Raw genomic sequence first — 25,661 nt, 5'->3', positions numbered from 1 at the left:
TCAGCTTTATTCATAAAATAAAAGTTGTGCTCAATTTAGAGGTTAAACCAAGAAATAGTTCATCAGGTAACATCTAATTCCTCCTCATCTTTGCTGCCTTGTTAAGTGTGGGTCCTGGTGTTTTACTGTATCGACTCAAACTGTATTAGCATTTCCTGTCGGGTCAACAATCTACAAGCATGTAAAACTGCAAATATAAACCTGCAAAACGCTGTCAGACTATTGTTCCCCATCACTTATGCCTAAAGTAAGATAGTGTGCCAGTTTTGGGTCCTCTAACTTGATTTAATGTGTCCTTTGGTTTCAAGTTAAGGAGAAGATTTTCTCCCCTCTATTTCTTGTGTTTACCTGGCATTAGAATATAAAGGAATTGCCTAAAAGTTCTACAGTTTTGGAATTTTGTTAATATCATTAAACGTACTTGCTTTGGAAAGTATGGATAACGTCATTCAAAAACTTTCTTCTGTATATCTTTTTTTTTGGAGTGGGGTTTCTTTTGTAAATATCGAGGACAGGCCACCTACATAATATTTTGCAAGCCTTGTGGAAAGTGAGGTGTGATAGGGTCAGTTGGAAACACAAAAGTGTTCTGATACGAAAAACATTCTCCTTTCCCAGATGTTCCTGCCTCTGAAAGTGGCTGTGAGGTCTCAGAGTACAGCGTGGAGATGACGGAACCTGAGGATGTAGCTTCGGAGGTGTACCACGGGCCCGAGCTTGAGTGCACCGTTGGCAACCTACTTCCCGGAACCATGTATCGCTTCAGGGTGAGAGCTCTGAATGATGGAGGGGTGAGTACACGCTTATACACCGTAACAGAAATATAAGGTCCCGGCACTTCTGTTTCTACCCTCCTAAAGTCCTTAGCAGTATCTGTCCAACCTTGACAACCATTAAAGAAGTGTATGTAAAATCTGATTTCTGAAGATACACTGTTTTGATTTCACGTAGACCCAACACTGGAAATTTTGTTTCTTTTGTCCTCATATCATTCTATTAAGATAGAGTTCAAGATTAATAACAACATCACCCTTTAGATGCTTTTGGTAGTTTTTAAAATAATTTCCTATTTTCTCATCGACTGTATAAATTAGTTATGGGAAACTAGGACTACATAATATTTCTTTATCATATTGTCTAAATTACCCAGCAGTGTCTTACATCAGTTTTTAAAACTGGACTGGGGTAGAGGCTAGGGAGGCCAGTATATATATATATATATTTTTTTTTTTTTTTCGTTTATTTCAAGTGAAAACTGTAGAACTCTCGGGTCCTTCTTACTACTCCATCTGAAGTTGTTGAGGTGGGCTGTTAGAGATTGGAAGAGTATGTCTATGTTATATCCACAAAGGTGATTGGTTTTTGTTTTTTTTTAATTGCAGAGTGATATGGATTGGGGGGCAATTCATAATGAGAGTGAAGTGACCCAGAAACTACAGGGCTTTTTGGTGTGTCAAAGATGGGCAGAAACATAAAAGAAGGTAGAAGGGTGTGGGTAGAGCAAACCGCTGCTAAAGCCCCACAGAGTGCCAGTGGTGTGTATAGATGCACTCCATGCAGATAAATGGATGTCATTAATTGATGAGATTTTTACAAGTAAGAAAGCCCACTGACAGTGACAAGAAGTTGACAGTGACTCTTCTAGTTCTCGGTGGTCCTGTTCACGCCTTTCAGAAGCAAAGTATGTTTGTCTTTAGTCCGTTTTGTGTTAGCCATGCTGACTATGAAAACATTCGGTCTGAAGTATGATCACAAGCCTTTAACAGGAGCTGGATTTCTTCTAATTGCCCATTAGGAAAGAATTTCAGATATAGGTATTTAAATTAAAACACACACACACACACACACACACAAAACTAAACAATAAAAATGTATTGGTGAGAAGATAAGAAAGCCTATGCACCCAAACTTTGATAAGTAAAAAGAGGATGGGGGCTTCCCTGGTGGCGCAGTGGTTGAGAGTCCACCTGCCGATGTAGGGGACACGGGTTCGTGCCCTGGTTTGGGAAGATCCCACGTGCCGCGGAGCGGCTGGGCCCGTGAGCCATGGCCGTTGAGCCTGCGCGTCCGGAGCCTGTGCTCCGCAACAGGAGAGGCCACAAGAGTGAGAGGCCCACGTACCGCAAAAAAAAAAAAAAAAAAGAGGATGGATGGTGATGATCACTGATGCTGCAGAAGAAATCCTATTTTACTGTTGATCTGGTGCTTCTCCCCATCAATTTTTCAGAGGGATTTTTTTAAATCTTTTCATGATAAAGATAAATGTGCTGTTAAAAAGAAAAAAAAAGATAAATGTGCAACTGGGCTGACTTGAGTTTTACTTTCTCCATTCACTAATTTATCATATAAAGAAAGTATCTTCAGCCTTGTTTTTAAATTCTGTTGCATTGGAAGTTAACCATATATTTGACTCATAATCACCTTCTGTGGGCCACTTAAGAGAGCTTCTCCCCCACCCCCAGTATATTTGCAGGTTATATTGTTAGAAAATGTGAGAGGTTTGGGGTTTTTTTTTTTTTAATCTTTTTTTTCCATTTTGAAAAACATAGTCACATACTTCATTAACCTGAAAATTACTTTACTCTTTGCCCCAACTCATTGAAGTATCACATACTCCACGGTTAACATGGTGGTGATGGTTCTCTCGACGTGTTTTAAATCTGTAGCGGTGGTTGGCTCTGAGCAGTGTGGTCACTGATGGTGGTGGAGGAGAGGAGTGCAGCGTAAAGCCTCACATAGTTGAGATGCTGGGAGGCACGCTGAGAAAACACTAACAGGACCACTGGTTTTCAAAATGGAAAATACCAGTAACTGGAAGAAGTACTCAACATTTGATAACCAACAATCCCACGAAGAGTTTTGGGCGTTAAAAATTAAACTGCAGTGTGCATCTGGCTTAGTTTTCTTTGAAGCCTTCTGAGAAATTAAAGGAGAATGCTGTGATGTAGCAAAAGTCAGCATGTTCTGTTTCTTAGGTCACAGCAAAAATGTTTAGTAAACCAACTTTCTAATCCTTTTGAATTAAAAAATGTATATATTTATAAAATAGACATTTACTACTTAGCGAATGTTTGTTAGAAGAAAACCTACATATTCAACTGAAAGTGAAGACCATTAGGTAATACTTTTAATCAGTTGTATTGATGATGGCATTAGCTTAGCCCTTGTTTGGTTATAAGCTTGTGTTGTGTACACACACACACACACACACACACACACACACACACCGCTACAAGCACGCATGTGTTTTTCTCTTTCAGTATGGTCCCTATTCTGATGTCTCAGAAATTACCACGGCTGCAGGGCCTCCTGGACAGTGCAAAGCACCTTGTATCTCTTTTGCGCCTGATGGATGTGTCCTAGTGAGTTGGGAGGTAAGTCAGACACATGTTCTGCATCAGTTTGTTTCTTCTACTTTATCTGCCCCCCAGTGCAAGTTATGAGGGACCCACAAAGCTTAAGTTCACATATAGGTTTTACACAGTCATCTGCCTTGGCGCTTGCCAAGGGTTATGGAAATTTTACCACTGGTCAGAATTGAGAGGAAATTGAGTATCTTTTTCATGCTTTTCTTTTCATGTATTTGAAATATCCTAAGGCATGTTGCTCTCTTTCTCGGTTTAGTTAATTGAACACAAACATCATAGGATTTTCTTTTCAATGAAATTAACCACTTAGATTTCTGTTTTCCAGAGTCCTGAAAGCTCTGGTGCTGATATCTCAGAGTACAGGTTGGAGTGGGGAGAAGATGAAGAATCCTTAGAACTCATTTATCATGGGGCAGACACCGGCTTTGAAATGAGGGATCTGTTGCCTGCTGCACAGTATTGCTGTAGGTTACAGGTAGGCTGACACTATTCGGGCATCTCACAGATACTGGTGTTCCATGATAGACTCTGGGAAACTTACTCAAAGGCTCGTGATGGAGGCCATCAGGAGGGGCGATATGGAAAAAAGAGTCCTTTTAAATAAAAATAAATGTAATTGTTTTGGTATCTTACAGTTAATTTTTACTTCTCCAAGAGGTCCTAAAAAGTAGGAACAAAACCAGAATCATCTCCACTGTACTTCTCACCACGCTTACGTCTTGCTTGCTGGTTAATTCACTGAATGAAGGACCGAGTCCAAGGCAAAGGTGGCACAGCTTCTTAGGGAAGATACCTTCTGTATGAATTTTCTGAGATGCACATTTTGGTGGGAAAGCCACTTAGACAAAAGGCAAAAAACATTTAAAACTTCCCATTCCAGATGTTAAATGGAGCCAAAAACAAACACTAGAGTATTTAGAACCAGTCTGCGTTCAGTTGTTAAGACCCACCTCCCACGTCCCAGTGACCATTAACAAGGCTTGTTATATCTGTAAGCTTCCGCTTGGGGGTCCAAATAGAATAACATGAAGAATAATTGGCTCCTAGCCTAACCCCTAAGAGTGACAATTGTCATGGGTTTACTTTCATTTTATTGACTTGGGTAAATATTTTTTTTCCCTTTGAAAAACCATATTGTCCTGAGAAAACAGGGTTCTTTGTTCATTTCGTTCCATTTGTTCAGTAACATTTCTTGAGCACCACTTTGTGCCAGAATCAAAGGATGATACCGATGATGAAAAGGAGAGATACAAAGATTAATCACTTGTGGTTCTTGACCTTGAAGAATTCTTTCTTCATACATGTTTAGATTTAAATAGATAAAGAAGCAAAGATGCCAGATTTAGGTTTCCACCTGATTTAAGTCATGGATCATATTGCTTATTACAAGCCCATCTACTCTCAGTGTCTCTGGGCCTCAGGCCTCTTTGGAGAAAATATTCCCTTCTTAAGTTAACTTTCCAGATCAACTGAAGCTGTTCTGTTGAATTCTGAAGGCTGTTTTGTCATAAACATTTCCGGCTAAACTCTTTCATTATGCACACCTTCCTTCTAGAATGGAGGGCCTGGGATGTAATTAACCATTCATCAGTGAGTCAGGGTCATAGCACGTTATCTGAGCTTTATAACAGCCATGCTGAGTCATTGGGAAGAGGTTAAATTATGTGCTACACTCCTGTTTTTGGAACAAGGCAGCATATAAATAAAAACTGTTCGCCATCACAGGAAACAACTTCAATCTGCTTCTGAGTTTTGGTGTCTCTTTAAAATGTTCTACCTCCTTTTCGGGGTATATGTTGTCACTTAGCATTAACTTCCCAAAACTGCATTTTAAAAGATACATTGGTAAGAATAGAGCCTGCATAATAATCTTGCCTCCCTGTCAACAATAGTAAATATTTTCAAGTGTCTATACTTAATTGTCATAAAATGAGTCAGACCCTATGAAGGGGATAGCACTTTCAAGGCCATTGCTATGCTAAAGAAGTATTGCCAGGAAAGGGGTCTCCCCAACCGGTATTGATTTCTTGATACCTATAGACCAAATCTGAATTGTTTTCATTTGACACTGCTACAAAGTCAGGTTAAAGATGAATGTTCTTTTGACTATTTGGTGCCTTAAAAATTAAATCACTGTGTTACCTATACTGTGTTTTATAAAAATTGGGTGGAACATTTCTTGTTTGAATATTTTAATTACCATGTACCCAAGTAATTCTGTTCACATGAAGCATATTGTATATTATAGACATACTCTTATATTTTAGTAAGATTCTTTTGAATTGTTTCCGTTGTAAACTGGTAATATAATAAGTGATATAACTCGAGAAAGCTAGAACAAAGCTAGGCAGGATCCTGGAATAGAGAAAGAACATTATCGGAAATTGGTAAGATTTGAATCTAACTACATAAGGTCTGTACGTCGTTAATACCGTTGTACCAATGTTAATCTCCTGGTTTTGATCATTGTTTCATACTTATGTAAGGTATTAATATTAGGGGAAGCAAGGTGAGCGATTATATGGAAATTTCTCTGCACTATTTTTGCAACTTTTCTGTAAGTCTAAAATGAGTTCAAAATAAAGTATTTCATTGTTGTTTTGTTTTAAGAAAATTGGTTTAGGAAAATTGCTATTGCTATTTTGTTCTTGATTTTCCCAGGGAGAAGGAGGGAAGTGAAGCACTGACAGCTGGCCTGATATACTCTGCCAGGATTTGACATGTTAACAGATTTAATCTTTACAATAACTCTTTGAGTTATGTGTTACTATCCCCATTCTACATCTGAGGAAACAGAGATGTTAATTTGCCTAAGATCACACAGTTAGTAAATAATGGAATCCAGGTGTGAACAAAGCTCCAACTCTAAAAGCCATGTTCTTTTCCTTCTGTCACATGGTGATTAAAGCCTTAGTTGATATGGAAGTTGGGCTCCACAGTATCTTATTTTTCTGCCCCTGTGATAAATTTGTATCCAAAAATAAAATCTCTAAATATATACAGTAAGTCCCCTACATACGAAGCTTCAAGTTGCTAACTTTCCAAGTTGCGAACGTGCGTTCGCACGTCCAGTCACGTAAGTTAGTTCACGTGAAATTGCAGCTCGCCCTCCGTCTCTTGTTGCTGACGACCCTTCAGCTCTACTATCCCCCACCTCCTCTCCCTCCTCCAGTCAGTAACTCTTCTTGCCTGTTCACTCGAGGCCAGCCCCTGTATGCCAGCTGTTGTGCTGTGCTACTGTACTTTTCAAGACACTGTACTGTGAGATTAACAATGTTTTCTTTATTTTTTGTGTTTGCTTGTTTTCTATGTATTATTTGTGTGAAAATAATTACAGTACAGTACTATATAGCCGATTGTGTTAGTTGGGTGCCTAGGCTAACTTTGTTGGACTTATGAACAAATTGGACTTACGAACGCACTCTTGGAACGGAACTCATTCATATGTAGGGGACTTACTGTACTCAACTTGTGACATAAAAATTTTACCAGAAAGAAAGTTGGTGTTGTCATGAAATAGGACTTGATGTAAAAAATATTACAGAAGGGTTTCAGAAGTGATTTGATAGCAAATGAATGCTCTTAGCTTGCTTCTTTGAAATTAACTGATACACAGACATTATAGTGAAACTTTGATTTAAGAGATCAGACCACTTTCCTTTTGTATTGTAATTTGTCCTCATCAGCTCTCCCATGAAGTAAACGAGATTTTAGAGTACTTCACCTTCATTTTTTTATAAGGTGGTTGCCAATGTTTTTGGTTTTGGTTGTTTTTTTTTGGCTGCGTTGGGTCTTTGTTGCTGCGCGTGGGGCTAGAGGGGGCGACTCCTCATTGCGGTGCCATGGCTTCTCTTGTTGCAGAGCTCGGGCGCTAGGCGCGCAGGCTTCAGTAGTTGTGGCACGTGGGCTCAGTAGTTGTGGCTTATGGACTTAGATGCTCCACAGCGTGTGGGATCTTCCCGGACCAGGGATCGAACCCGTGTCCCCTGCATTGGCAGGCGGGTTCTTAACCACTGCATCACCAGGGAAGTCCCCAAATGTTCTTATAAGGAAAAAAATATTGTTAATAACATTTATTGAGCACACACTCTGTGTCAGGTACTGTTCTAGTTGCCAGGGCTCCAGCAGTGAACCCGAAAGCCTTGCCCTTGTGGAACTTACATTCTAATCAGGGAGTAATTAAATGAAATATATGCTATACTGGTGACAAATGCTATGATGAAAATAAAAGCAGAGAAGGGAAATAAGAAATGAGTGGGGTCACGGGAGTTGGGGTAGGGGTGACTATAAGTTTTAATATGGTGTTCAAAGAGGTCTCCCTGAAAAGGCAACACTCGAGAGAAGCCTGAGAATACGATTGAATGGGCTGTGTAGATGTCTGGGGAAAAGCTCTGTGGACAGAAGGGGCAGCAAGTTGCAAAGGCCCTGAGATGAGAGCAAATTTAGTGTCCCTGTGGAACAGCAAGGAGGCCAGTGTGGCTGGAGCAGAGCGAGTGAGAGGGAGGGTAGTGGACGATGAAGGCAGAGCGGTCCTGGGTTCTTTGGGAAGGTGGTGGCGGTGAGCAGATTAGATAGGGTCTTATAGGCAGTTGTGAGGCCTTCAGAGGTTATTCTGTATCCGGTGAGAGGCCATTGAAAGGGACAATGAATACAGACTGTGGGGCAAGGGCTGACACAGGTACCAGTTAGGAGGTCATTACAGCAACCAGATATGAAAGAGTGTAGTTGGACTAGGCTGGGAAAGGATGTGCTGATGCTTTGGGCAGGGGTATGAGAGGAAGAAAGATGTCCAACAGTGACTCAGAGATAATGACTTGAACAACCTGAAGGATGGGGAAAACCGCAGGAGGTACAGTGGGGTTTTTGATGAGCAGGAATGGGGTGGAGTCTTAGAGCTGTACAGACACTTAAGTTTGAGATGCCTATTTGACATTTAAGTGGAACTATTCAGTAGGCAGTTGAATACACTAGCCTCGCATTCAGGGCAGAGGTCTGAGCTACACAAATAAATTTGGGAGTAGGATATAAATGGCATTATATTTCCCTGAGACAAGATGCGATGTCCAAGAGTTTAAGCAGAGGTGACAAAGAGGTGTGCAAGGCCCACAGCCTGGTGCCCTCCAGTGCTGAAAGGTCCCGGTAACGAGTAGCAGCCAGGAGAGGTGATTGAGACGCAGCAGCAGTGGCAAAATAAGAACAAGAAGATGGTCCCAGAGACCGAGTGAGTGAGGATTTGAAAGCGGTGAGTGATCGGGTGTCAGTGGTGACGCTCAGGTAAAGTCAGATGAGGGCTGAGCATTGACTTCAGGTACGAATTTAGCATTCACATGGAAAACAGTAGGTATCTTCTCTAAAATTCCTATAGCTCTTCCGAGCAGCACTTGAGTTAAAAGTCAGATTACTGAATTTTGGTTCCAGCTTGGCATCTAAATCTGGGGCCTGAGTACTTAATTTGACTTTGAGTTCCCTCCTCTGTGAAAGGCAGATAAGAATACCTGCCATATATTATCTACCTCAGATGGTCATTGTGAAGATTGCATAAGACAATACATAAACTGAAGTGGGCTATGCAAATATAAAGTGTGATTTTTAAACTTTTTCATAAGAAACGGTGATGGCGATGTTCTCTCTTATTAGCAGAGAAGATGTGATTGGTATTTTTTAGAAAGCGGTATTAACATAAACATTGTGGAGGATTTATTTCTACCTCCATTTCTAGCAGTAATCGTATGTTACTTTAGACTTATTTAACGCCTAATGTGTAGGCATTAGAATGTGCTCATGGGATAATGTGGACTTTGTCTCGCTATTCTGTTTTTTAGGCCGTTAATCAAGCTGGAGCAGGACCATACAGTGAGCTTGTCCTTTGCCAGACGCCAGCATCTGCCCCTGACCCTGTCTCCACTCTGTGTGTCCTGGAGGAGGAGACCCTCAACGCCTATCCTGATCCGCCTTCTGTGTGCCTTGTACTGAGCTGGGAAGAACCGTGCAATAATGGATCTGACATCCTTGCTTATAATATTGATCTTGGAGACACTAGCATCACTGTGGGCAATACCACCACCCACGTTATGAAAGACCTCCTTCCGGAAACCACCTACCGGTTAGTGCAGGAAAGTTGAAATAAAGCTGCATGGACACGTCAGCACTTGGGGCTACAGACCCTTCAGGTCCTAAAGGCCAGATGGGTGAATTCTAGTCACTCTTAATATATTTGAATACCAAATGCTAATATAGCTTAAAAACTTGTACTACTTTTTACCTTATGAGTCAGTTATAAATTGATACAAATCCTAACCCTTGAGGGGGAATTTCACCTACCATTTCAAATCAGTTCCTCCTTGTTTTTTTGATAAACTACTTTTCTTCGTGTTTTTACTGTGACTCATCACTATGGACACCCTCTGTCCCCAGCATGTACTTGGTCCACCTCTGAAGCAGGGCTCTGCCATTCTTCTGATCCCCCAAAGCAGACACACTGTTACAGAGCATTTGTGATGGAGCTTTTCCTCAGAATTTCATGAGGGGCCAGTGAAAAGATGTTACATCACACTCCACCTGGCAAAACTCAGTTACCACTTGCATTCTTTCTTTTCCCCAGAGCTCCTGTCAGGGAGCCAGCACCTTACCTTCCTCTTCTCACACACCTTTTTCTCAACATAGCCTCTTAAGATTTCAAGTCATTTAACTCTGTCCCCAGGGTGCCACAGCTGGGGGGACCAAAACAGAAGTTTAGGATTAGTGTTAGAGGAGTGCAGGAACCATCTGGTTAGTCCAGTGACCTTTGTGAGATTAAACGGCTTCTCAGGGTGAAGTAGAGCACAGATTCAGATACAGGTCCTTAGCGGTGTCTTTGGGCAAGTTACTTAACCTCTCAGCGTCCCAGCTGCTTCCACAGGGTGAGGAGAACAAGATTACTTACCTCAAAAGCATGTGGTAAGGAGTGAGCAAACAAATATTAAATGCTTGTATAGAGCCCAGCAGTACACAGCAAGCGCACAGTAACATGGATTGTGATTTTCATCATCACCAAGATCTTCACCCTGGAAAACTAGTTCTTCTTGGGGTAGGGCAGGGGGAATGAAGGGCAGGCAGGTAAACTTGCTGCTAGAAAAGGGTTTATCCTTTCACTTATTTTTTTTCTGCAGTGTTTTCTAATGTTATAATCTAATAGACTACCTTTTTTTATCCCCAGAAACTGAAGAAAGAAACCAGCTTAACAGCTGTAAGATACAAAAGTTCCATCCTGCCTAAGCATGTTATCTCTGCTTTCCCTCTCTTACCAGGTCTTTTGTGAATGATGCATATAAGTGTATTCATTTTGCTTTTCAAAACAGTGACAGTTTTTTGTTTAGTCTTTCCTTCTTTTAAGAAATCTCTGGGGCACAGTACTTATGCACTGTGGGTCTATGAAATAGTGATAAACACTATCCTTGCCCTCAGAGCACTCAGGGAGTTGGGGGACACTTAACAGCAACCTAAGATAGCAGATGCTTGTGACCTCACAGGCTGAAAATAACACTGTACAGAGTCCTGTTGGCGTTTCAGAGAGGAAGACCCAGGGTTCAGAATGATCAGGATGGTTTGAAGTGGGAATCAAGTTAGAAACTGAATAAAGACGGTATGACTTACTGTGGATGAAGAGGCAGGCCAAGGGCATTTTTTCCTTTTTAGCATTGTAGCCAATCTCAGAAAACCAGCCACCACCTTCGTTTGTTAACCAAATACCGACTGACCATTGTGTCCAGAGCACTCTAATCAGGTGCTGACGAAATCCAGAGGAGAATTAAACCCAGAGCCTGACCTCAGGGACATTCCCCAGTGGTGATGCTCTAAGGAGACCTGACCATGAGGTGTATCTCTGGGGGGAAATGACCAAATGAATGTCATCCCCTAGCTGTTTCTAAGAGACTGCATGTCCAGAACCTTGCCTGACTTGGATTCCTCAGGCCAGAAAACCTATGAAGAAGCCACTGGCTCAGGGCTCACTGAAAGGTCTTTTGTCCAGTGTGATCCACCCCATGTCTACGCAGACTGGACTCAGATCCTCAGGGCAGTCCTCTGAACATTCGGGTCAGAAATCATAAAAGGGCTTTTAGGGCAAGGTGTCAGCCTGAGAATTTTGCTGCTTCCTGCCATTATGCATACCTTAAAGGTGGCTTAAATGATTATAAAACTTTACGGCTTTTAGAAGGTTGATTGATACTGGAGGAATGCTGATGTTTATCAGTCAACGTATAGTTGAATGACGTCAAGAAAGAAATCTAGAGGTCAAAAGCTCAAATGAAGGAACTGACCTAGGGGTTCTTTGCTTATTGATGAAATGCCAGTTACAGTGGAAATTATCAAGAATACCTTCCACATAGGTGGTTGATGAAAGACATGTTAAAAAGTACCTCAGAGATTAATTCTGTTTTGGAGAAGATGAAATTGGTTTAGTAATGTACAGTTTAGATTTGGATAGTGAAACCTCAAGAATCTATTTAAAAAGTATTTAATGGATGTAGCATAAATCATTCATTTCAGTATTAATATGCAAGGCTAGCTTTATTGAGCTGAACATGGAAAGTCACATTGGGAGGATGTCACCTCTTAACCTTACAGGGTAGCTTGGAAGACATCATTTTAGACAGATTGCATGGAAAATGTACAGCTTTAGAAAAGACAGATCTTTGGCCCTAAGTCATATTGTGTTATTGGCAAAGGAAAAAAAAAGATTTAGCCAGAGTATTTGCTGGCCAATCAGTCATTAAATTGGATGTCTCACATTTAAGGTCATCTTTGTCCAACTCAAGGAATTTTATTCCTATAGCACCTAATTGGATTCTCCATAGTAGAACTCCAGTCAACCCATAGTCTTGTTCTTTTATGTTTCAAAAACACAATTGCAGTAACTGTGGTGAAATACAAAATGCGTATTTCAGGAAACTAAGGGTATAATTTTAGTCCAATCAACTTTTACCTCACCTTTTTTTGTCCCATAAATTGGTTAAAATATAAGTGAACAGATCATGATGTTCTAGATAAAAATGTGGAAAGAAACATTTTAAGCGGCAGTGGGGCTTGTTTCCTTTGGGGTTTTGTTGTTGTTGTTTTTAACGTTTAGCAGTTACACGTTGTTCTCACACGAAGCATATTCTTTCTCTGTCTTGCTGGGACAGAAATGTGCACCTCTCCAGCCAACCTACTGACACAGAAATGGATCCACCCCTTCTCCACTGGTGCCTGCCAAACTGTCCACTGGCTTGCTGACACCCTGTATAGAATTTGGTTGGAATTACAGTGATATTTTTAAAGACATTACTTTTAAGCTTAGAACTGAGTTTGTGTTTTGGTTTGCAGAGGAAAAAATGTTGTTGAAAACAGAGACGTAGGTTTCCTTTGCATGCTTCCTGCCACAGAGAGCCATAGTCTTTGTGAGCTGAGACATGATTGCCTGGTGTCACCCCCTCCCGGCACCCTGGCGTGAGCATCTCCGGTGGTGGAGCAGTGTTTTCAGCTTCTACTCGCCAGGCAGTGCATTCCAGTCGTGGATAACTCTATTTCTATAGAGGTTCCCTTATATTTTGTCAAAACCCCTCTATAGCTAAAATCTACTCAGTTGATCCTGGGCTCTCCCCCAGAGCGTCAGCATCACCTAGAAACTTATTAAAATGCAATGTATCAGGCCCTACTGGAGGCCTACAAATCAGAAACCCTTGGGGTGGGGCCCAGCACTCTGTGCTTTACTTAGCCCTGCGGGAAATTCTGATGCATGTTAAAAGTTTGAGAACTCTGCCCTAGAGCGATGATTCTGGAATGCTAATGTATTTAGGAATCACCTGGAGAGGTTTTGCAGAATACAGAGGTCTGAGCCCCACTCCTAGGGCCTAGACATCATTATCTTATTACTTCACCTGTCTCCTACTTAACCATCTTTACTTCATTCAGATCTGTCTTCACTGGCATGGGTTTTCTATAACCCCCTCAATCCTCTTCATCGGGTGATTTCTGTTTCTTGATGGCCTCTTTAATGAGTAGCGCCCTGACCTCCAGGAACGGTCTGGCTGGCTCAGAGCAGAGCAAGACTGTCACCTTCCCTGTTCTCCATATTGAGCAGTCAGTAAGGTCACCTAAGATTACTTTTTTTGGCAGCCTCATTATATGTCTGACTCATATTGAGCTGTCAGATAACTAAAACTTAAGGTAGATTTGTTTGCTGTGCTGTTTTTGCTCGGTAAAATGCGGATGAAAATAACATTTGTTGAATCCTTAGTATATGTCAAGCACTACATAAACCTGTCAAGAAGTGAATCATAACTCATTTCATTCTAACAAGATGAAGTGGGCTTTATAAGGGGACAAGTTCTAAGTAGTTTAAAAGTAGTGGACTGGAGTCAGACAGCCTTGACATCAATCCTGAGTCTCTCACTTGGTGCCTCTGTGACCTCTGGCAAGCTATTTAGGCTCCCTGTGCCTCAGTTTTTTGATCTGTAAAATAGGGATAATTACTTTACATAATAGGGTTGTCATGTTTTAGACTTCAGGCACCTTGTGTGGGACCTGACACCTGGTAAGTAAGCACTCAATAAATTATCTGTTGCTAATGCCTGGTAGGGTAGGGAAGAAAGGAGCTGGCAGGTGGGTTATGACCAGATTACAGGTAGAAATGTGTGTGGGAATCTGGCATTATCTTTTAAGCCACAGGAGACATTTAAGGTTTCTTTCCTGCCAAGACAGGGCACGAAGAAAAGCAGGTCTAAGTGCCTGGAGACGGAATGTGGCACTGGTCTCTGAGGAGCTGTCAGAAGTAGCTTGGTTAAAGGGAGGGATGACTCTGAGCTAGCTAAGGTTACCCTTCCAGGGAGCCTTCTCCGAGTGACTTTACTCTGAACACATCTTTTCCCCTGAAGAGGTTTTCTGTGTTTAAGCTGCTATTTACTATTTCCTCAGAAGTTATCTGAAGATGATACTCCTTCATATTTTCCTCTTCTTAATTGGATGATTAGGTAGATTGGTGGGCTAAAAAAAGCCCATCTTTGGCTTCTTAGGCCTGTCTTACCCCAGCTCTTCATGGAGGAAGGGGGGGTGCTGTCTTCACTGTCCCCTCACTCGAGGCATCCCGAGTACTGGGACGGCTAATTGTGATTGAGAAGTCACCTTGCCCAGTTCTCAAAGTCATTCTTCTTTTGGCATATACATAGTGTCATTTGAGAGAGAGAGAGAGTGTGTGTGTAAAGTGCATTATGTTAGGCTATGATCTTCTGAAGCAGTAATGTATTTGGCATCTAAAATTAGAAGATATTTTAATAGTGGATTTTCAATCAAAATTTATAAAGAATATACTTCTTTATTTAATCAGTATTATCAGTGTATTGATGGATATTGCAGACTTCTAGATACTTAAAGAGATTTTTCACATTAATCCTGCCAAGGTAGATCTTCTCAGAATTAAGTCACTTCCCTGAATTGGAAAGCCAAATTCCATTTCCCTTGTACTTACTTTGTAGAGCTTAAGATTTCAGAAAATGATACACATTGCATGTTAAAAAAAAAAAAATGCAGGTCCTATCTAAATGTCAAGATTAACATGTTACTTCAGGTAAAGAGAAAATGTCTCAAGTTTGGGTTTGGGATAGACTAATTTAATAAAACTTGAAAATCATTTTTTTCTGAGGCGAATTTTTAGAATTGTTCCTCAGGTTAGTGTTTTTTTTTTTTTTTTTTCTTTTTTTTTATCAGTCCTGGGTGAGCTCTCACTGGGATTAGGAAATTATTTTCACAATTATTTTCACACACTGCATTTTTCATCCCAAGACAAAAGAAATATTAACTACCTTAGTCCTTGTTCAGTTTTCTCAGCCTCCTAGACTAAGAGTTCTTAATATTTTTAGAAGACATGGCCTCATTTGATCAGTTCCTCAGTTCTATTTCAGTTTTGAGTGCTACTTTATCATTAAAACTGCTTACCATTAGCTCAGTACATCAGCTACATGGAAAAATGTTTTCCATGCATTTTTACTGAAACACATTTTGTTATTTGAATAAATTGAAGCAAGTATTTTAAAACCTAGGCAGTTCATTCCAAGGCCAAAAGTTGTTTTACTAAGGTGAAGATAAATTTGACTGTTCTAAATGTCTGTTTCATTGGCAGAAGACAGTTGATGAACTGGAAGTGTGGTTTGAATTAAAATTATCTTTTGGTTGGATTAGAAGCTGCGTTTGGCTCAAATTATGCTTGGAGGGAAGGGTGTGTCAGAATGCACGAAGACTTTGAGCCTAGAAAGACCAGGTTCACACCCAGATCTGACCTATATCTGCTGTGAAGATTAGTGCAAATGACTGAACCTAGCCGGCCTCAGTTCCTGCACTTGTGAAATAGACCCTCCTGGGGTTGGGGTAGAAATTAGAGACAGTATCAAATCTAGACTTCAGCACCTAGTAGCCACTGTATCAGTTAGATGGAGTTATTTAACCTGAGTTTAACTGCAGTGTCCTCAGCTCTGAAAGCAAGAGAAGGGACTTCCCTGGTGGTCCAGTGGTTAGGGCTCCACGCTTCCACTGCAGGGGGCGTGGGATCAATCCCTGGTAGGGGAACTAAGATCCTGAGAGGCTCGTGGTGTGGCCTAGATAGATTAGATAGATAGAAAACACTCATCTCACTGCATCCACGGGTACAGAGGGCCGACTGAACTGTGCCATTTTATATATGGGACTTGAGCATCTATGGATTTTAGTATCCACAGGAGTCCTGCGAACAATCCTCTGCAGGTACTGAGGGGCAGCTGTACTAGTTCCTACTTCATAGCATAGTCCCTTGAACAGAGCAGGTTCTCAGTGCTGTTTGCTGCAGTGGTTATTAACATTTTCATCTGTTTCTAAGGTGTTATCTCACCTTCTGAGAAGGCAGTCCTTTTAGCTATTGCTGGGTCCTTGGCCATAATTTAGAGGAAGGAGAAACATAGATCGTATCAGCAAATTCCTCAAGTAATAAAGTGAAGTGGTGGTAGTAATACAACTAAAACGAAGATGTACGTTTGTGTGCCCAGTACAGTGCCACTCCTATAGATGCCCAACACATTTTCTTCACTGCTCTAGGGAGGAATACGGTCTTAAAAGAAGCCATAAAAATAGTAACTCCATAAAGTAGCACTTTAAAGTTCACCAAAGTGCTTCTAGCCACCTTGAATCCTTTTCTGATTGTATGGCAAAGTATAAAATATTAAAAATAGAAAGTACTGGGCTTCCCTGGTGGCGCAGTGGCTGAGAATCTGCCTGCTAATGCAGGGGACACGGGTTCGAGCCCTGGTCTGGGAAGATCCCACATGCCGCGGAGCAACTAAGCCCGTGAGCCACAACTACTGAGCCTGCACTCTAGAGCCCATGAGCCACAACTACTGAGACCACGTGCCACAACTACTGAAGCCCACACACCTAGAGCCCATGCTCTGCAACAAGAGAAGCCACTGCAATGAGAAGCCCGCTCACCGCAGCTAGATAAAAAGCCTGTGCGCAGCAACGAAGACCCAACGCAGCTAAGAATAAATAAAATAAATAAATTTATTTAAAAAAAAGTACTTCCCATATTCCTTATCTTAATTAAGTAATCCTATTTGTAAATGCAGCGAAGATTTCATAGAGGAGGAAACTGTTACTTAAAGGTGTTAGATCCTTTCCCCAAGGTCACCAAAGTGATGAGCAGAGTAGCCAGAAAGGCTTCACTGCTAAAGAGAGTTAAAATGCTACCATAATATTCTGTGTGTGTGTGTGTGTGTGTGTGTGTGTGTATGTATGGCTGATGTGTGTGTGTGTGTGTGTGTGTGTGTGTGTGTATGGGTATATATGTATGGCTGACATTCGATATGCCTACCAAATACTTCCCAGTTAAAAGGTCAGAGAACCCTAGAGCTACAGATATTAGGAACCTAGTACCTACCAAAATACTGGGGAGGCCTTGTGAAGAAAATGAATTTACAAAAGTAAGTATTAAATCTACATTTCTTTCTGCATCTTGATACTTGTGTATTATAAGCTATTTTTTAATTCTTATAAATGACTCAGATCTCACAATTTTTTTGTCTTGAGCAGAACAGCAATCTAAAGCAACCCATTACCTCCCTTCCTTTTACTTAATGTAGCTAAAGGGCTGTTGAGGCTGCATGGAGCAAAACAGTAGGATCACCTTGAATACAGGTGAGCTTGGCTCTGGAGGAATATGGGCAAGCAGATGGAAGGAAGCATCTTGGCCTCTGGGCTCTAGGAATACCTCTGCCCAGAATAAAGGGAAGGAATGGCAGTCTGGACAGTGGAAAGACATTGATATAAACTTTGTAGGTGAGGAAATTTGTGCAGCATTGAAAACAGACTGAGACTTAAAGTCTGGCTTAATCCCCTTTTCCTGAGTAGGGAAAAAAGGTAGTAATTTCTACCACAATGATGACCACCTTTTTAAAAAGATTTTTCCTCTCCAGTTGCAGAAAAATTTCTTACTTTTCAAATCATAGGGGAAAAACTCTTATCTTAATACCATGCAACTATTTTACAAGACTCATGCTGGGAAGCAAAGAAGAATTTATTGTAGTCTTTCAATGCTATGTTGAGAGAGTGACATTGCATTATCTATAAGAGACCTGATGTAGCCCTAGTTTAATAGAATCTGGGGAAAGTAAGGCTCTTTGTAATGGAACTTTTGCTGTACTTTATCAGCGATATGTGTTTGCTACATTCCAAACTGTGAGGCAGATATTCATCCAGTTTTGGGTGATTATGAATAGAGCTGGTATAAACGTGTGTGTGCAGGCTTTTGTGTGAACGTAAACTTTAATTCCCCTAAAGTCCAAGATGTGTGATTGCCGGGTCATATGATAAATGTATGTTAAAGTTTATAAGAAACTTTGTAAGCAAATTGTTTTCCAATGTAACTATACCATTTTGCATTCTCACCAGCAAAATAGGAGAGTTTCAGTTGTTCCTTATACTTGCCAGAATGGTATTACTAAGCATTTTTTATTTTGGCCATTTTAATAGAGATATAATATTACCCCATTGTAGTTTTAATTTGCATTTTCCTAGTGGCTAATGATGTTAAACATCTTTTTTGTGTGCATATTTGCCATGTGTATATCCTCTTTGGTGGAATGTTTGTTCCAGTCTTTTGCCCATTTTTTTTATTAGTTGGGTTGTTTTGTGTTGTTTTGCTGCTGAGTTTTGAAAGGTCTTAGATGCATTCTGGATACATTCTTTTCACATCATATCTAAAAATTCTTTAATTCTAGGTAACAAATATTTCCTCCTGTTTTCTTCTTAAGAGTTTTATATTTTACATTCTACACTTAGATCTGTGATCCATGAGTTAACTTTTGAATAAGATCTGAGGTTTAGATTGAGATTTATTTATTTTTCCTTTTGATACCCAGTTGTTCCAATACCACTTGTTAAGAAGACTATTCTTCGTTGAATTCATTCTGCACATTTTTGAAAATCAGTTGGCCATATATGTGTTGGTTCTGTTGGTCTATGTGTCTGTCTGATACCACACTATCTTGAATACTTTATAGTAAGCTTTATAGTAAGTTCTAAATCAGATAGTGTGATTCTTCCAACTTTATTCTTAGTTTCAGATTTGTGTTAGCAATTTTAGTTCCTTTGTCTTGCCACATAACTTTTAGAATCAACTTATCTATATCTACTAAGAAGAATCCTGCTGGAATTTTATTAGAATTGCATTGTATCTATAGATCCAGTTTTGGAAGAATTGACATTTTTTCTGTGTAGAGTCTTCCAATTCATGATCACAGTATATCTCTGTCTAGTTAGGTGGTCTTCAATAGTCTCAGCAGTGTCTTGCAGTATATTTCTTTATTTCCTATCTCTGTGCCTTTTTTCCCACCCCCGCTGGCTGGGACTGGTACCTGACATTAAATAGGAGTGGTGAGAGTAGACATCCTTGCTTTGTTCTGATCTTTCATTTAGTCTTTCACTGTTAAGTGTAATGTTAGCTGCAGGTATTTCTATAGATGCCCCTTTTGGGTTGAGAAATTTCCCTTCTATCCCTAGTTTGCTGGGAATTTTTATTATGAACATATGTTGAATTTCATTAGATGCTTTTTCTGTATCAGTGAGTATTATCATGTGGTTTTTCTTCTTTAGGCTGTTAATATGATGGAACTGGCTAAGGGTTGGAGAATGAGACAGTGTAGAAAAGAAATTAAAAAAGAGGAATGGGGGAATTTTCCCCCATTCACTCTGACCATTCAGAGACTCTTTGCTTTCTTTTTTTTTTTAAACATCTTTATTGGGGTACAATTGCCTCACAATGGTGTGTCAGCCTCTGCTCCACAACAAAGCGAATCAGCTATACATATACACATGATCCCATATGTCTTCCCTCTTGCGTCTCCCTCCCTCCCACTCTCCCTATCCCACCCCTCCAAGCTGTCACAAAGCACCGAGCTAATATCCCTGTGCCTTGCGGCTGCTTCCCCCCAGCTATCTACCTTACTACGTTTGTTAGTGTGTATATGTCCATGACTTGCTTTCTTTTGAGCCAGGCAGCTCTCTGCCCATGCAAATGTCTGTTCCTGGATTTCAGGCTGCGCCGTTGAGTCTAATCCAGTGAGTAAAGGAGGGGAAAAATGGTAAATTCACTGCTGGTTTGGTGATAGTTGAAATTCTTCCCCAAGTCCTTCAGCTGCTGTTTACTTCCTGGACTTCTTAAATAGCTGCTGTTTATTTTGTCCAGGTTTATTAGCTGCCTTCAGTGGGAGAGACGTCTCGGTGGAGTGTGCTTACTCCATCTCACCTGGAATTAATCTATTGTTTTTTTTTTCTTCTTAACAATTTACAGATGTGTCATTAGATTGACTTGCTGAACTATGTAATTTTAAATTTGAAGAATTAAGGTTAATTTGAGGTCATATGATGGATTAAGGTATTGTAATACCTAAATGATATTTTCTATTTAGATATAAGCAATAATTGCTGTAAGTGAGAAGTACATAAAACTAAATTATAAGAATGTTTTAAACTGATCTGTTTCCTGAGAATTTCTCTTTGACTGTATTTTTTATTATCATGCGTTTTGAAACACTTTCAAACTCAAATCAAGTTTAAATGTTGAAACTTTTAGAACTAGTGACACCACACTGCTCATTCAGCCTAATAAGATGCCTATGTACCTAGCAAGGGATCTGGGTGAAAGTTTCTACTAGAGGCCTAGTAATGAGGCATAAAGAGATGGAGGAGAGGCAGACCTGGGGAAGATCTTAAGTGGATGAAGCTGTGGAATGTTGAAGTTATTGAGAGGACTGTCCATATTGTACAGAAGAAGAGAGGAAGAGCAGAGGGTGGGGTGGGAGTTAGTGTGAGACCTTTGGTCTGAGAAGCAGAGGAGAAAGGCCTCTCAGTGCCAGGAGGAAACAAGCTTCAATAACATGCAGTCACTGCGGGAAGGAGTGTTGAGGATGAAGGTGGAGCAGTGCCATCAATGTGTTGTGTGATGACCTTGGAGAACTTTTTCAATCAACTAGTAAGGAAGTAGAAGAACAAGAAAAATAGGAATGATAATAGGAAATTTTTTCTATATACATTTTAACTGTTTGATTTTCAGTTCCTAGACCATGAGAGCAGTGTTAGTATATCTTTATTACCCATAACACTGCACATAGTAAACATCCAGTTAAGATAATTGCACATCTGAATGACACTCTGTTACCAGCAGTGCCTGCACACATAGCACTGGTTAAGGACTAGCAGAGGTTGTTGGGTGAGGCTGGAGAAAGGGGAGGAAAATGTGCTGTTGAAGAGCTGTTATCCTAAAACTGACTTTGAGGCAGCTGAAGGGTGGCTAGACGAACAAAATATGAAAGTCTTAATATGTCTTCCCTTTTCTGCCATTCTTTCTTTCTTTCTCTCTCTCTCTCTTTCTTTCTTTCTTTCTTTTCATTAAAGAACTAAGGGATATCTTGCTAATGTGGTTTTTTGGGGCTACTTTTTGGAATGGAGAAGATAATCTGTCTTCCGAGCTGTCCATTTCTCTATTTGTCTTGAATTATTTTTAACTTGTTTTCCTTTATTCTGTGACATTGCTTATAGGGGCAAGTAAGAAATACACCACACACACACACACACACAAAAAAAAAAAAAAAAAAAAAAGAAATACACCACACAATGTTTATTTCAAATGAGGAATCACTGCTTCCTAAACCAACAACCTTTGTGATTTTTTTTTCCTTTTTCCAGGATCAGAATTCAGGCCATAAATGAAATTGGAGCTGGACCATTTAGTCAGTTCATTAAAGCAAAAACTCGGCCGTTACCACCGTTGCCTCCTAGGCTCGAGTGTGCCGCTGCTGGGCCCCAGAGCCTGAAGCTGAAATGGGGAGACGGTAACGCCAGGATGCACGCGGCTGATGGCACGGTGTACACACTGCAGCTGGAGGACAGAAACAAGAGGTGAGGACCTGAGGCTTCATCCGAAAATTCGATGGCTTTGGGTTGTGGGATGGAATCTTCCTTGTTCATTTGTCCTCTGAAGCACTCTTCGTCCTTATTGAAAGACTCCCTAGGTATTTGGGTCCTGCGTTTTATACCCAAAGTTGCACCCTCCGTTCTCCATTTGGAATTTTCTAAATTAACATTCTCGTGATCCTGATTTCCCTACATGTGATAATATATGTGTTTTTTTCTTTCATAAAGCCAGAAAATGGAGAGAAATTATCCAGAAAGAAAATGGTCGAATTCAAGTCCATGCTGTTTAATAGTGTTATATTAGTCATGAGTGCAGAGGGAAATAAGACTCAGGAAAAGATGTTAACCTCTTTAAATATTCAGTAACCATCCGGACAAACATGTTTACCAGTCTGAAATAGCTGTGGTGATGTACAGATGGGGATTGTGCTCTGTAACTATGGGCAATGCAATATAATATCAAATTAACTAGAGCAAATAGGAGATTCTTTATAAAACTCCTTGCTCAGGAACACTCTTGGCTACAGAAATCAAATGCAGCCTTTCACATAGTATTTATTTAATCTAACTTTATTTCCTCTGAAAATGGCCGATCAGAAGATGGGCAGCTGAACTCTATTTAGGAATAATTCAGATGCGTAGCAAAAGTTAATGACGGAAAGTTCTGTTACCAAAAGTTCAAATGAGAGAATCAGCTGAAGGAGGTAGGAGATGACCGTAAAACCAAGACAGCCTGATGGAGTAGACATGCTGCCCCTTCCTGTGCATACCTGCCAACGCACAAACCAGTGTATGTGGAAGTATTCCTGTTATTTCCCCTTAACGCATCACAGTATCCTGCTCTTTTATATGGGGACCTGGTTCTAATTAGCACAGAAACCCCTGTCCAACCTCTACCTCTGCTCTGTACTCGAGTACTTGGATTCACGTGAGCTCAGTGGAGTCCTGCTGTGTGGAAGGCACTGTTTGGGGTGGGCCCTCGGGGACACCAAGCTCAAGAATGAAAGCAAGGCCCTGCTTCCCCCTCCAGAAGCATAATATCAACCTACAAGTAGTCATAGAACACTAGTGCCATTGGAGAAAAGCGCTCTGGGAGTTTGAAGGGGGCAGACGTAGGGAATAAAGTGCAGAGACTGGTTGGTTGCAAAGATCAGGAACAGCTTTTTGAAACAGATAACATTTGAACTTGACATTGGAGGACCTGGAAAACACAATAGTTTGACTTAGAAGAAAAAAAATGATCGTCCTTTTGGGAATGAGTCCCAGTGTAGAAAGGACAGAGAAGGTAAGGCTTCTTTGGGGGAGGTTCATTAGAGATTAAATTCGTATTCATTCACAGACAAGACCATTTATCTCACTGTGCTGTGTGCTTTTGGAATGCATTTTTCACGGGCTCATTATTTTACTGGTAGGAGACTCCTTGACCTTACTGGCAAGAACAGGAATTATGGACTAACAGAAATCATGATAAATATGTAAAGCTAGCATTTGGGGAAATTTGTACATGAGTCTCTTTTTTCCTGGGCTTTTGGCTTACATTGTTGGCAGGGAGAACCTTCCTTAGAAAATACCTTCTAGTTGTACTGTTTAGAAGAAGTGAATCCCAGGAACATTTTTGAAGCTGGTGGCAGAATTGGGATCAGAACCAGCACCTCCTGACTTTCCCATGCAGCTGCCTCTACTATTACCTCCAAGAATATGGGAAGAAGGACAGCTCTGCACCAAACCTGCTATCCCCAGTGTGCTGCAGTCCTGCCCTCTGCAGGGCAGCTACCTGAAGTGCCTTGTACAGAGAACTGAACAGATGCTTAGAACAAAATCTCCATGAGCAAATAAGAATGCTGGTCCAAATAAGAATGCCGTTGTTAGACATTTAAATATGCCAGACAGAAAATAGTGCAGAGTCTAGTAATCAATACAGGCTCCTTCCTCATAAAAAAAAACAAAAAGGGGGGGCTGGCTTGCCAAATAAATGACTTGCCTAAATTTAAATGGCATTTTAAGAAAACTTACCATTAGGAACAGTGTTTTTCTTAATTTTATGGGCTAGAGTCCAAATTTATCTTTTTCTAAATTAGATTTGTCAGTGCTCCCAGAAGTTATTAAAGTAATAGGAATATAGAACATAATAAATTCTCATTCCATTTGTGGAATTATTTTCCTGGGATTTAAAAGGATGAAATTGACCTATTTTGAGTTTGAAGATGACCTTCCTTAGTGTCTTGAAACTGAGCTCGTGTAGTGAATGGCCCCACGAATCCAAGGCTTTAACTCTGGCTCTTGAGTAGTGAAGATCAGCGAGAAACACCTTGAGTTGGATAGATCATAATACTTGTTCTTAGCCAGCTCTTTGTCAGTTCTCGTTCCCTTGAGGTTCTTTAGGACTTGGATCTGGCCTGTCCAGTGTTTTCTTCCAAAGTGACAGCTGTCTTTTTCATTGAACTTGTGGTTGCTAGTTGTGGCTTTGGGGAAAAGTGTACACATCCTTTAGCGTGTGTATTGATTTCATTAAGCACTAACAAGTTCCTATTATGGATGTGGCAAAAATATTATATATCCTGCTGTGGCCAAGGTGAGAATCAGAGTTAGGTCCGATGGTGGTTTTAATGTACTTTCTTAGCTGTCAGCTCTCAAAATATTTCTTTTGCCATGTACGCTTGTCTCACCAGTCACTGTGGGCATTTGGAAGGAGGGCTGTGGTGTCTGAGTCTTGTCGCTGTCCTAGCCAGCCAACGCAAGAAATCTGAGTCTTTAAACATGTTTTGCAACAGAAGCACAGTGAAAATGAATAACTCCCTGCTTGGTAATTGTCAGATTAAAGAGTTGAGTTGATTTCAGCTGCTAAACTATTGCTCCTGCGTTTTCCACATCCATGAAATACAAAGGGGTTGAGCTAGAAGCTGAACTCTGAGATCCTTGCCACCTTTTCACCTTAAAGCAGTGAATCTTTGTAGATTATTTGTGAGCTAAATCCTATATAAAAAGATGTATTTTGTAAATGATTAGAGAATGTTATCTCTTTTTTCTTCATGTTTAATTTCTGCTTTTGACAAATAAGAAAATAAGAAGAAAGATACTGACTTTCCTTAAGAGTGACCACTTAATGGGCAAAACCACTAAGGTTTTGCATCTGTGATCTGCTGGTTTATTATGTTTAATTTATATACCTCATAATCAAAAAAATCTGAAATGACCCAGAGATTTCTAAGTATACCGTTTGGCCAAAAATATATTTTCAGGCTTTCTCAAGGACACTACTATTTATTGAGCACCTACAAAGTGCCAGGCATTGAGAGCTTTATCTACATTATTTAGTTCTTGAATAGATCACAATCTGGTTGGGGATAGGTAGAAGAGACAGCAAATCATGGTGTGGAGGGCTTAAAGACTGACACATGCACAGAGTGTTGAGGGAAGGTAGAAGAATGGCGTGTACTTTAGGCTTAAAATTGAACAGAGAAGGCTTATTAGAAAAGGTAACAAGTCGGGTGAGTCTTAAAAGGGAATCAATCTTATAACCTCATGCTGGAGAGCCTTGGGATGGAGACCAGTGATAAGGACTCAGGATTGGGTGGAAACCGAGGATACAATCTCCAGAGAACAGAAGCATGCCCTGGGTCTTTCTCCATGTAAATGCCTTTCTATTCTGGTACTTTTACACTTGTTTTTTTTTTTTTTTCCCTTAAGTTTGGGGCTACTTCATGTAAATAAAAGGGATACCAGAAGGGCACCTTGCCCAAATCCTTGCCCCAAGGTAAGTCAACCTAGAATTCATCCCGATCACCTGGAATTGCTGTGTAGAAAGTTTTCCCCCTTGATCGGGACATTTGTTTCCCATGTATTCAA

At 40.5% G+C, this 25,661-nt stretch overlaps 1 protein-coding gene across 2 annotated transcripts in view; it reads left to right on the top strand.

Moving 5' to 3' along the window:
• The window catches only part of FNDC3B (fibronectin type III domain containing 3B), a 244,498-nt gene that overhangs the window by 192,008 nt on the left and 26,829 nt on the right, over positions 1-25,661 (top strand). For both annotated transcript variants that reach the window (XM_024754771.1, XM_024754770.1), the window contains 5 exons: positions 619-791; positions 3,261-3,374; positions 3,694-3,843; positions 9,191-9,471; positions 21,588-21,800. In XM_024754771.1, the coding sequence (XP_024610539.1) occupies positions 619-791; positions 3,261-3,374; positions 3,694-3,843; positions 9,191-9,471; positions 21,588-21,800 (931 nt within the window). The remainder of the gene's footprint in view (positions 1-618; positions 792-3,260; positions 3,375-3,693; positions 3,844-9,190; positions 9,472-21,587; positions 21,801-25,661) is intronic.

The sequence above is a fragment of the Neophocaena asiaeorientalis genome, unplaced genomic scaffold, assembly GCF_003031525.2.
Source record: "Neophocaena asiaeorientalis asiaeorientalis breed wild unplaced genomic scaffold, Neophocaena_asiaeorientalis_V1.1 scaffold53, whole genome shotgun sequence".
Classification (NCBI taxonomy): domain Eukaryota; kingdom Metazoa; phylum Chordata; class Mammalia; order Artiodactyla; family Phocoenidae; genus Neophocaena; species Neophocaena asiaeorientalis.
Note: the sequence above shows the minus strand (reverse complement) of the source record. Positions and strands in the feature narration are given on the sequence as shown.